The sequence below is a fragment of the Taurulus bubalis genome (assembly GCF_910589615.1).
Source record: "Taurulus bubalis genome assembly, chromosome: 3".
NCBI classification, from domain to species: domain Eukaryota; kingdom Metazoa; phylum Chordata; class Actinopteri; order Perciformes; family Cottidae; genus Taurulus; species Taurulus bubalis.
In genome coordinates this window covers 16454105-16467796 of record NC_136591.1, presented here as the reverse complement: position 1 = coordinate 16467796, position 13692 = coordinate 16454105, and the positions used below count along the sequence as shown (strand labels likewise).

General features: G+C 40.3%; 1 protein-coding gene across 1 annotated transcript in view; it reads left to right on the top strand.

Moving 5' to 3' along the window:
• Positions 1–5356: 5356 nt before the first annotated feature.
• The window catches only part of ank2b (ankyrin 2b, neuronal), a gene marked incomplete at both ends in the record, with an annotated part of 80057 nt that continues 71721 nt past the window's right edge, over positions 5357–13692 (top strand). Inside the window, one exon of the mRNA XM_079215674.1 lies at positions 5357–5497. Coding sequence (XP_079071800.1) covers positions 5357–5497 — 141 coding nt within the window. The remainder of the gene's footprint in view (positions 5498–13692) is intronic.

Here is a 13692-nt window from a genome sequence, read left to right as displayed (position 1 = left end):
GTTGTCTTGCAACCACAAGGTAGCCGGTTCAATCCCCAGTCTCCCCATAGTTTGCATGTCAAATTGTCCCTGAGCAAGACACTAAACCCTAAATTGCTCTCCAGGCGCCTCACTAGGGGCAGCCAACTGTTCCTTGAAATACTAAGGATGGGTCAAATGCAGAGAATACATTTCCCCACTGTGGGACCAATAAGGGATTATTCTATCTTCATTGTAACTGTGCTTGCAACATGTGCGTTCGCTCAGATCTTTCATCAGTAGGCCCCCATATGCGATATATAGTGACTGAACAGACATCAATTTAAATGAAAAGAAGAAATTGCCCTTTAAATGGTATTTTTCTGAAAACATGATTCATTAAAGATCTGAAAGAAGAACTAACACATTCTTCCTCTTACAGATGAAAAGTGTAATTCATAAGTGATAACACACTACGTTGTTTAATCAAATACTCTCTTTGGTTAGCTGCTACAACTTTACTTGGTCGTTCAGTTGGCTCAATGCCACAACAACAACATTGTTGAACCCACATCCACACCGGATGTAGTAAACATGCTAGCAGATTAGCTAGCTGCCGATAGTGCTAGTTCCGCTACACCCGTTGGTCATGTGACCCTTGCCCTGCACGACGTAGCTGTCTCAGGGAATCTAGGGGTATCAGGAAAATGTGCCAAATGTGTTGTTCTGCAAACATCTTGCTTTGAAACAAAAGGCATTAGATAGACTTACATAAAAAATATATATATTAAGTTCAATCGTTTTTGGATACCAGAGTGATATCTGAGTTTAGCTAACAGTTCAGCTGATGGTCAAATGCAGCAGGCCACATGACCTGACAGACCTTGGTCATGTGCAGTGGTGTATAGAAACGAAGTAGAAATACTTTGTTACTGTACTTAAGTAGTTTTTTGGGATATCTGTACTCTACTTTACTATTTATATTTCTGTTGACTTTTACTTTTACTTCACTACATTTTGCAAAGAAAACTGGTACTTTTACTCCGATACATTTCCCCTGAAACCTTCGTTGCTCGCTACAAAATCAAATCTATCTTTAGAAAAAAAAAACACATCTGGGACTGTGGTGGAACACAGACTCCACGAAGCAGGTTTTGCGAATCACAATATTATGCATTTGCCTCTACATCCTCTAGTCCAGCGCTCCCAAACCTTTATACGCCACGGACCGGTTACGTGAAGACAATATTTTCACGGACCGGGTCCGACCTCGGAGGGACGGGAGACAACGACACCCAACGTGTGTTCGTTATGTCCAGTCTACTGACTCTACTCCTAACTAAACCTTTAGTCCAGTCTACTGCTTGATTTATAACCCGCTGCACAAAGACAGGATGTTGAAATGGAAGCAGGATTTCACGCTTTTTTGGCGATCTCAGGATACTTTGCCTTGGTTTTAATCCAGACCACCGACAGAGTTGAAACAGACTTAAATTTCATTTTTAGAGTAACGTAACATCTTGACATGTGTCAAGAGGTTTCGTCTGAGGTTACCATAGACGGATTTTTCCGGCCTTGATTTTTTTGATTTCATTTAAATTTTTCTTTTATTCTTTCTGTGTGGCCCGGTACCAAGGAACCCATGGACCGGTACCAGCCGGAATGAGCATACTTACAACTCCTTCATAGTGTCATATTGCTTTTTGGAGAATTATGATGATAAGTTCATAGTAGATGCAAAAGTATACTTAGGTACAATAAATTATGTTGAACATAATATATATGGATGGATCACAGCCAACCCAGTTATTTTCAACTGACTTTTACTTTTACTGGAGTAATTTTCCAGTAAAGTATCTTTACTTTTACTAAAGTACGGCTTTTGGGTACTTTATAAACCACTGATCATGTGTTTCAGGCTGACCAGTTAAAATGTTCTGAGGACGTAATGTCTGCTCATTCAAAGGATATTTTTGTTCAACCATTATTCCATTGTGTTGCTTATTTTGTGAAGTCAAAACTAATAACCATGTTACTTCACCAGTAATTAGGTGTAATAGCAATATGATGAGTGATAGTTGGGATTATCCATGAATGTCTTTAAAATGTTGTAAATGACAGAACATGTTCAGTTTATGCAACATTAAGTAAATTACTATAAAATTATAGTTAAATCTGATTAAATAGAAATTGTTCAGCTCAGAAAGTTCAGCTTGTAAAATCTGCCATCATACAATATTTACTTTGCATGATATTTTTAATAAATCCTATGATATTATGAATGTTGGTTCAGAAGACTTTGCACTACCTAAAAAATAATGAGTATTGGGAGACTTTTATGGTTTAAGCAATGCAGTTTGCCATATTTTAAGATGATCCAAGCCTAATTATATAACATATATATGCATATTTGCTAAATGTCTCCGGGAATGTTTTTTTGTTGTCTTTTTTACTACTCTTTGCTTATAAAAAGGAAGATAAATAGATAAGAAAAGATATTTTACTAATTTGCAGCTAGATCCAATATGGCACCAGCTCTTTTAACCGACAATACTCATACTTCTGCTCAGCCAAATGATGCGGTATGTTTTCATAGCTATGCAGACGACATACATTTTCAACTGAAAAGAAAGAAAACTTAAACTGTTGCAGCTGTTCACTTCAAGCACCCAATGACCACCAAGACCCGCAATGAAATTGTAAACAGACTTCTTAGGAAGTATTACAATTTGGATGTATGAAAACTATTTTGAATTAAATGGAGAAAATCATAGTTATCAATGCAAGTAATAGGATTTTAAGTGGATTTAAAACTGGAAAACAGGCCCAATGTGAGGGGAACGGTTGGTGCCATTAACCCAATAGTCAAGTCGTATCTGCTTCTTCATGATGCAAAGAAATAATGATGATTGCATTTGTTTTCTCATCTCTTGACTATTGCAACACTCCAAATGCTTTTCTTTTCTTGTTCTACTCGTAAAAGAAAAAGGAAGCCACTAAAAACCCTCTATTTTTGTCAGATATGTTAAATGTGATGATGATGTGCTTGCCTACCCAGTTTATATTCATTCATTCATAGAAAACTCCAAAGCGGCCTTCTTGTGTGGTTTCTGTGGTTCTCAACAATGAGTCGTCTTTCTCCCCAGGTCAACGTATTCAGCGAATGAATATAGTTTGGGTTTTCAACAGTAAAAGTATTGTGCTCGTCATGAACTTGAAGAATGCAAAGAGAATGGGGACATTTACCTCCCTGATGTCATCAGACAAGGACACACACACACACACACACACACACACACACACACACACGGGGTTGTGTACGAGCATACATCTGACAGTGGACAAGACACTCACTGACATGTAGAGACCGCAGGGACCTGATGTCTGGAGCTCCTTTTATAGCAGACCAGTAGTGCTGTAAATCAATTGCCATAAAAAGGTCTGTGTGAATGTCATTTGCATTCAGTCCAACTGAATCAATACAGCTCTGCTCTGGGGCACAGTCTGACACACATCTGCATTAACAAATCACCATGCCTGCTTCCATTAACATGAGGTGAAGTGAACACAATGCTGAAGGAAAGTCTGGACCAGTGCAGAAAGCTTGGTATGTTGCTGGTGTTGTACACCAGTCACCAGTGGGGGTCAACTCTTACGATGACCCCCAGTAGGCCAACTCATACTTGTATTTGTAGATTTAATCAGTCAATAGCCATCTGTTCCATCCAAGACTTTAATGCCAGATGGTGACAAATATTCAATGTTTCCTTCAGTCATTTTCGAGCTAAAAAATAATATATTCAAATTTCTTTCCATGCAGTTCTTCTTAGAGATAAAGCTGCACTTTAGCAGGTGTTCAGCAAGCATGCTATTAAAAGCAGGGATTGGTTTATGTCTGTGTGAAGGCATTTAGGAAAAGGTCCCGTGGAGGCAGGTCACACTATGTTAAAGGAGCCTCAGGACACTCCTGCTTTTTATTTAGCAGTATGTGTGTATGTAGTAGGGTTAGACTGATTCTCTTTACTAAGACCATTTTCAGCTCAGTCAGTAATAGTTACTTTATTCGCATGAATGCAAAACAGGAAGCCCCATTATCTTTGGTCTAATTTGGCCCTGTGGAAGTCTACAGTTTACAGACCATTTAAACGAGTGAAACCTAAACTATCCCTATATAGTATACAGTATATATTTAAAGTGCTTGTCAGTAATAGTCACTTTACTCACTTTACAATCGCAAAACAGGAAGTCCCATTATCTTTGGTCTAATGCCACGTTCACACCAAAAGAGTTGTGAATTTTCGCAACGCTTTTACGCCTGACTTTAGTCGCTCGACTTTATGTGGTTAATTTGCTTTTTCGCAACCATTCGCAGCGGAAAGGGTGCGCGGCTTTCTCCGTATAACAGTTTTCATTTCCGCTATCCACCATGGAAGGAATAACTCCGTGGCTTTACTCCGTGAAAACTATTACTGTTGCTATTTCCGCCATTCACCATTGAAATAACCACTAGTTCTGCTTTATACTTGTTGTGGAAGTCCCACAAACGTTGGAACATCAAACGCCCCCGTGTCTGGGTTCATAATATTTCCCGTAGTCGCACACAGCTCCGACTCCTCCAGGACGAGTTTTCTGAATGAAGACGCTTCCATCGCTCCTTCAGCGGACCAGCAGCAGTTTGATTCAGCAACGGCAGGACGGCAGTGACGACGGGCAGAGCTTCTCAACTCTGATTGGCTTTCGCAACTCAGTGTTGGCCGAATTTTTCGCCAGAGTTTTCGCCAGAGTTGAAAAAATTGCTTTTTTGCAACCATTCGCGTCTGTGCATTGACTTCACATGTAATCTACTCTCGCGAATATTTCGCAACTCTTTTGGTGTGAACGTGACATAAGTTGATGACCCTGAGGAAACCTAAACTATCTGTATATACATATATGTATATATATAGATACAAATGATTTAATTGCTTGATTTGATAAAGACTGCATATTGTTCCAAGTCATTGTTACATATAGGCCACACATCAGTCCATGCTCACTGTGTCTGTGATGCCCCCTTCTGTGTTGGCATGCCGACCACCCTCTCTCTGCTCTCCTCCTCTCTACATGCATAGCTCGGCTGGTGGGTGTAAAAATAGCCGGGTTGGGGGGGTGTTGGTCAATGGAATTACCAATGAGTAAGAGCTAGCACTCTGCTGGAGGTGGCGGCGCTACAAGGACCGGAGGGCCTTGGAGGCCAAAGAGAAGTGAGGTTCGGCCGGGTCTGAGGGGGTCGCCCCCTGGATGGTAGCCTGTAGGTTTTTAGGGGGAGGGGAGCAGCGACAGGGATTATCAGAGTGATTAAATGCACTCACTGGGATTCCCATACCTTCGGATGGGATAGACTTATAAGCTTTGCAGCATGGGCAACGCGGCCATGTGTAAGGTGTGTGGATCGGACAAGGGCCTCAGGACTGCCGGGAGCCAGTCTTACCTGGACCAGAATGCTTTGCCAGACTACTACTGTGTGGAACACTTTCCTGAGCAGCCTCCACTGACGCTGGTAAGAGCCCACACTGGCAGGTACAGCAGGGTGCTCTTTTTAGGAGAGTTTACAGACAAGAAGGTTCTGATTTACCTTTTCAAAGCGCAAACTTGGAAGTAAGTGTCAGATCTCACTTTTGAAGCCGCAGGTATTTTTTATTTTGGGCACAATCTTGATGACAGGACTGTTTTTGCATCTGTCACTGACAAGACGCTCAGCTTGCATGTAGCTGATACATGTTTCTGTTTTAATTGAACGCACTTAAACTGCTTCTGGACTTAATGTTCTGACTTCAGAATCAGCACTGATTGGTGTCTTCCAAAAGGTATTAGCAGCAGGAGATACATGAGGTGTTCAGGGTTTGAGGAGCTTGTGTGTGTGTGTGTGCGTGTGTGTGTGTGTGTGTGTGTGTGTGTGTGTGTGTGTGTGTGTGTGTGTGTGTGTGTGTGTGTGTGTGTGTGCGTGTGTGCGTGTGTACGTGTGGGATGAGGTGTCGTTGCTCTCCTCACACTTCGGAGGCCAGTGTGAGGTATTTCATACCTGACTTTAAGATGGTGGAACTTTCTTTCTTTAATCCCAGAGTTGCAAAGCTTCATCTTCTACTATTTGGCAGTAGATTAATTAAAAATAAAAAGTTTTAAACATAGAAAGGGGCAGTTATTGTTCAACACAAAGCCTGATCAGTTCATGTATGACTTCAAAGTGTAGGTTTCGAACACGTTTCAGTGCATTAAAGGGCATCAGCAGTTTGGATATATTGTCTTTGAATGTACCAGGATGACCATGACACATACAAATGCATGCACACGGTATCCTGACATTGCTTGCAGGGCTTCATAAGTATTAACATGTCATACTGGTGGCTTTGCATGTTTAAAGTCTTCCAAGGGCTTTGTTTTCTGTCTGGGTGAAGGCATTTAGGAAAAGGTCCCGTGGAAGCAGGTCACACTGGTAGTATGATACCTTAAGGGAGCCTCAGGACTCTCTGGCTTATTATTAGTATGTGTGTATGTAGTAGGGTTAGACTGATTCTCTTTACTAAGACCATTTTCAGCTCAGTCAGTAATAGTCACTTTATTCGCATGAATGCAAAACAGGAAGCCCCATTATCTTTGGTCTAATTTGGCCCTGTGGAAGTCTACAGTTTACAGACCATTTAAACGAGTGAAACCTAAACTATCCCTATATAGTATACAGTATATATTTAAAGTGCTTGATTTTATAAAGACTGCATGTTTTTCTTCAGATTTAATACTTATTTGTTGTCGTCCAAGAGTTTTTCGGAGCGGTTTCACTCCCACCTACCCATTATTTAGTTGTTTTTTTCCCACTGTGAGCTGCTTTTTTTCATATCCTTTGTGCATTGCATTGGACCGTATTTAGTCTGCAATATTTGGGGTTTCTGGACTGTTTTTTGTCACTTTTTTTATGATACACACTAAGACCTGCTTAATATCCGTATGTATTATGGATTTTGTACGTGGTGAGATTTTCTTTTATTGTAGCTGCCACCATCTAAAGTAACGTAATCTTGGCCAAAAAACTATAAGCTGCACCATAGTGAAATATATGAGAACATTGTTAAAATGAGATATTCCTTTATTAGTCCCACAGAGTGTAAATTTGCAGGATTACAGCAGCAGACGGGTAATGTGCACACAAAAGACATATAGTAAAATAAAAAATAAGTAATATAAATAAACAGTAAAACAGTAGTAAAAATACAATAATCATCAACCCTGAAGATGTTTTTTTTCAGCACACGTTTTGAGCATTTAGCGGCTAAAGAGACCCATAAATTGGTGGAGATCAAACCAGAACTAACCGGAGAGTGACTGTTGTATACAAATTACTGCTAATATTGTTTCTTCTGGATGTGTTAATATGCAAATGTAAAAGTTTGTGTCAATTTACATGTTTTGTAGCCAATTTCAGCCTGCAAGATAAGAAATAAATGTAAACATTTGCTGTGCATTCTAAAATGGTGGGCAGCCATGTTTTCATGATTTATTGTTAATCAGCTAAAACAATGAAAATGACCCATACAGTCCAATAAATGGATTCTAAATCTCAATCACATGCAATAATACATAAAGTAGTCGGCCATGGTAAACCCAAGGTCTAAAATCTGGTTTTCATCTGTTAAAAACATCCAACTTCCTTTGTCAAAATGTTCTCATATCTCATGCCACCAACTTGTAATAGGCCATCCCGTTCTCATTCCCAGGGCGGCTATTACAGACACACTTTGTCATGCCTCTCGGCGTCCGATACCGACGCATACAGTGTAAAAACCAAGACAAATCCCTCATAGTGCGGTTGGGTTGTGAGTTGGATACTGCACAGGTTAAGACGGCTACCTACAAAGGTCTGGTGTATATTTGACCTGACTGGCTCAGGAGGGTCCAGACAGCTATGATTGGGTGTGTAGCAGGAGATGTTGACCGGACAGCCTGCATTGATCCTGGCAGCACAGGTTCCAGCTGAGCTTCTATTATCTCAAAGGATAAAAGAGAGAAGAGGAGAGAAAAAGAAAAGCAGTGTAGAAACACTGAGTGGATGATTAGACATGGTCTAATCTAGAGCGCTCTACGTTCAACCAGTCGTGTGCATTTTAAAAGTCACGTCATCCTAACCATGAGTTGTAGAAAATCTGCAAATGATTAGTGGGATATTAATAAATACAATGCTGTAGGACTAATATTTAAGAGTTCAATTTTAGTCAAGAATTTCAAAGGGAGGATATTCCTCAAGCATGTATTGGAAAAGGAAATTAATTTATTCATCAGATATTTTGCATACATCATTATTGTCATACACCTGTAGACAAATGGGGTTGACTCGATGCCCCAAACTAGACATCCCATGATAGCAAAGACTCAGTTTGTTTGCTGTAGCACAATTTAGATGTTTTTTCCTACATAATGTACAGCATTTGCATAAAAAGTTTAAATTCTCTGATATAATACAACTGTTTTGTAGCAGTTCTATACTGTATCACCACTACACTGATGCTCCCCCAGCCTGAAGCATTTACATCTAAATTGATCTGAAACCAATAACCCCTCAGGTCTCTGTTTGCTTGGGCCATTTCTAAGTCGTCTTCCAAAGCTCTGTACTGCTGTTGGTCATAATGGTAATGAAGGGAATGGAAGATGAAAGTGGCGTATATATCAGGACTTACTGTATTTACAATTATGTCATCAGAACAGGCTATTTATACTCTGCATGAACGTCCGTATGTGATTACATCATTGATATTGCTTTGGGGTGAAAACCTCACACCTCCAAGTAAAAAAGAAAAACTGCTTTTTATTTTGCTAAATGTGGGTTTTTGTGGATGTCATGATTATTATTGGTTGCACTGAATGACATGCTGTTGTCATCTCATAAACACTGGGTGTGTTCATGGACTAATGTGTGCAAGGCAACCAAAAGGAGAGTTTAATAATCAGAAACACACAGACAGAGCACCAACGGGAGAGGTGCCGTTGCTAGTAAACAGAGCTGCTGTTAGTCTGTGTGGACAGCTAGGAATAGAATGTGCTGCGTCAATCAAATAGGGAACAAGGGCACAGTTGCAATCAATATGTGTGCGTGTATGTTCTTATACTCTTGTTCTTATGTGGATCAAATGGTCCTCTTTAAGCTATTCTTCAGGATATACATGTTTTTAGTTGGATTAAGGTTAGGTGCAATGCATTGTAAATGAGCGGTATAGTAAAGGCCAGTTTAATGGGTATACATTTTCTTTTCGGTGGAAATAATGAGCATCCTCCCATAAAAGGTTATTGACTGACTTACAGCAACAGGAATACATCTTTAGCCTCTAGAGGGCAAAATAACTTTTAAACAAGCTGACAGATACACAATAAGAAAATTGTTTTGGCTAGACTGTCAGCAAACAACTTACCATTTAGACATTCAGCAGACACAAAGCCATATTTTCATGTCTTATGAGTTTATGTGTTTGTGGTGTTTCAGGCCACCTGACAAATGTAAATTCAATATTCACTCTTCTTTGTCCACACTGGATCACTCAAACATGCACACATCGCACACACCAAAAGACCCAGTATGTCTCACATGTGAATGACGTCCGGGCGAATGGCTGTTAACAGTTCTAAAGGAAGCAATGTCCTTCATGTAATTTGTGCTCACTTTGCTAGCTCTGCTGAAAAGACAGCGCCTTGCTGTCATGGTTACCTCCAGAGAGGGCAGTGCTTGTCACCATGGAAACTGGGAGGGGCAATGATGCTCCCAGCCTGGGCACTGGTCTTCCACATCATGTGTGCAGGGGCATGGGAGATTGTTTCCATTATTGATGAAGCTCCGAGCTCTCCACAGATAAGGACAGGGATTTTTTTCAATGAATGTTTGATGTAGGAGGAGATTTCGGGCTGGGCTTTGTCATGCTGGGGAGGTTTGATGAAGTCATGAAGTAATGGTCTTGAGTAGACACTAGCTGAAACATAAGCAGGAACATTGAGGAGTTAGAGAAATGATACATATTATTCAGTTTGGTTACATTTTATGTTTGATCAAATACCTAACTCAATTCTAAAATGTACTAACTGTGGTGAAAGAAGCAGAACAGCAATGACCTTGATGCCTGACTAAGGTTCCTTTTCATGACCTTTCTGTTCCTATTCATTGCGGACTCACCCCAAACATGACCTTCATGTAACAGCAACTGGGTTTTTTGTTGTTGATGATATTCCAAAAGTGTGCCATCAAAGAGAGTGACAAACTGACTAAGCTCCTTATAAACAGGAGTTATAAAACCATTTCTGTAGGAAGCTGGTTGCCACAATTCTCCCTTTCTCTCCAATGATAAGTATCATCCATGCAAAAGCCCCACTTGTCTGTGAGTCCTGTTAGTCTAATTGTCACTATAGCAACCCGCCAGTTGCAGAATTATGATTAGGTCAAGGTCTAGCTAGCATAATGTGACTCTGCAGCTCTGGAGGGAATGTGAGGATATTATCAGACAGGCTTGATTGCGAAAATGGCTGCTTTGTGCATTGCTGCTAGAAAACAATGCTAACTCTGTAACAACGTATGAGAATGCATGAATACGTCTTTCCAGGCTATAAAAATTGCCCTCTTGGATGCTCGGTAGATAAAACCAAGGGATACAGGTACCGCTTGGGTGCCCTGCCAGTAGAGAAAACATGATGACTATGTGATACAGGGACCTATAGGGTGTGCTTTCAGTGGAAAAGATATGATGAATAAGGGATACATATACCTCTATGCCCTATATGCTAGCGCTAGTCTCTGCAAGTTGACTTCAGTCTTTTTCAATGAAGCATTCTGTAATGTTATGCGTTGCATTAATATGGTTCTTTGAGGTGATTGCAGTGTTGCAAAAAGCTCCAGCAGTCGTGAGTCTGAGTGATGCAATGCAGTTCTCTGCAGCAGCCAGACAGCAGCTGACTGCAGGTCAGGCGGAACCATAGGACCAGAATTATTTGTGTGTGTGTGTGTGTGAAGTAGACATCAATGCTGCAGTGTCACTGCTCAGTTCATGCATCATCAGGGCCGCATTCGTACCGCTGATCTCTGTATTCTACATGTTACAATGTGCACTGTGGGACTGCTGTTGGGGACTGAATGACGGACTGTGATAAAGGAATGGAGGAGGGAAACTCTGACTCAAAAAACTGTCAACACAGAAAGAGCCTGCTAATGAAAATTTGAGGAAAACTGTGACCTTTGCAAAAGAAACAAACAAGACCCTGAAACAAACAAGACCCATACCTCCAGTATAGTGCTAATGCTGGCACTTCTGAAACTGACCTCCTCTTGGAAGGGATAGCGCAGTTTGAATGCAGTGAATATAAGCATCACACAGTGTTTTTCCACAGGAAGAACAGAGAGCTTGGAGCTTTGAACAAGCTGTATGTGAGCCAGCATTTAGCTTTAGTGAAGACACCAAGAGGAAAATGCTGAATCATTCTGCCACCTTACAGTCCTGGTCTGTTTCCAACTGCAGCGCAGTCAGCATCCAAAAACAAACGGGCAACATGTCCTTCCCAAACCTCAAACATACACACCCTCCTCCACCAAAGAAACCGTATGTGTCTAATTATGGATGCACATTCATTTTTTATCATGATTTATTGTGGGACTCTACTTTCCGCCTGTAGTCCCTGGGCTCAGGCCACCAGTGTTTAATGACATGCAGGTTGACAAAGTCAACGAATAATTTAAAACATTACAATTTAAAAACAAACACAGCAAGACATCAATATTGCAACCCGAAAACAAAATATTACTTTCCAATTAAGAGTATAAGATCAGGATCTTAATATAGAGATAGACCCTGCGGTGTGAGAGAACGCTTTGAAATGGGTCCACTCATCCTCTGTCTGTGCCCGGCATGGAATCTTACAATGTAAAGTAGTGCACAGGGTTCATTGGTCCAAGAGTAAACTGGCTCGGCGATGTTGTGCGTCCTGACTGACCCACCTGACCAGCCCAACCCCTTAAAACAGCACCATAGACACATCAAAACAACGCCACCGCAGATGAAAAAACACAAAAAGCAGAAAACTTACCAGATGCTGTTCATTAAAGTCATCCACTCTCCTTTGAAAAAAAGTTTAGGTTTATCTGTGCGCTTCAGTTCCAGGGTGTGTACCTACACACTGACCAATCACAGCACACGTTAATGGTCACGCGGGCCCTGTGGCAAACAGATGCTAGAAGGCCTTCTCATATAGTTTAATCAGCTCTCTAATTCCATAGAGAAACAGAAGTGAAATGTGATTGGTTGAGCGCTGTTCAACAGTGGCATCGCAGCGCCATGCAGCAGACTCAAGCTGAAGGCAACAGAGGAACACAGGAGGTGTGCAATGAGAAAATAAGCTAATAGGGAAAAATAATTATAATACATGTAGTGTATTTGTGAAAAACAATGACATTATAAAATATATATAACTTTTAATTATAAAAAAATATATATTTTTTTTTATTTAATTATAAAATAGATATAACTTTGTGATTATGTTTAGGCCACCAGAGAAGGCTTAGTAGGCTCTGACAGCCCGCCACTGCAGTCTTACAAACACTTAACCGAGATCCAACACTACTGGTCATACTAAGTTCACTGAAAGAAAGTTAACGGTGATAGTGACAAAAGTTGATTACGCACCGTTCAGTCTTACAGACACGCTGTATCCAGCTATCATTAGCTCCCGCTAGCTCCCTGATAGTTCCAGGTAGGGTGACCAGATGTCTGGATTTAGGCCGGACAGTCCGGATTTTCAATGCCCTGTCCTTTGTCCTTTGTCCTCCTTTTTGCATACCTGAAAACTTGTCAACTTTCGGCAAAATTCGCCGTTTTGAAATCAAAATATTTGAACTGGCCGGCCAGCGTTTCTGAGATTGAAATGAGAAACGGAGAAAATCTGATGTTGTGATCTTCACAAATAGAAGATCTTTGATGTGTCGAGTCTTGGCCAATCAGCGTTAAGATGTCTACAGCGGCCGTTTCTCAATACGCGTTCTTCTCTGTACTTGATGAGAAAACTCATAACTGAAAGTTGACGTTCTCGGAATACTACTGTTGTTGAGTCACTACTTAGTTGTTTAAGCATCAAATATGTGCTCCGTTAGTCAAGAATCAGCCTACTTAAAAAGATATGCTGACGAGTTGAGGTCCTGCTCACGGGACCGGTCAGTCCCGCCGGCAACGGGCGGTCAGCACTCTGCTGCCCGCTGAGAGCAGCCTGATCTCGGCAGGACTTTTTGAAATGATCCGCTGGCTCCAATTTCTCCGTAGCGGTTAAACATGAGATATAATTCTGTTTTGAGGGTCTAACGAGCAATCTTAATTAGTTCATTATTTATTCAAAGGAATGTTACATCAGTTTGACGGAGGGAAAGGTTAAGATTTATAACTTAAGATTTTAATTGAACTTTTACTTTGAACTACAGTGGTGTCTTATTACTTTTTACCGAATTGATTGCAATTATATACAAATATATATAAGTATATATATATATATATAAATACATTACAAAATACATATTAATTCATTGTTAATTACAATTAATAATTACATATTAATAATATATTACATATATATAAGATATATATATGTATATTACATATACAAAATAAAAAATACATATTAATTAATTGATAAAGCAGGGTATGCTCCAAGGAGATCAATTACAGTAAAAAGGGCTCACATCGCCTCTCT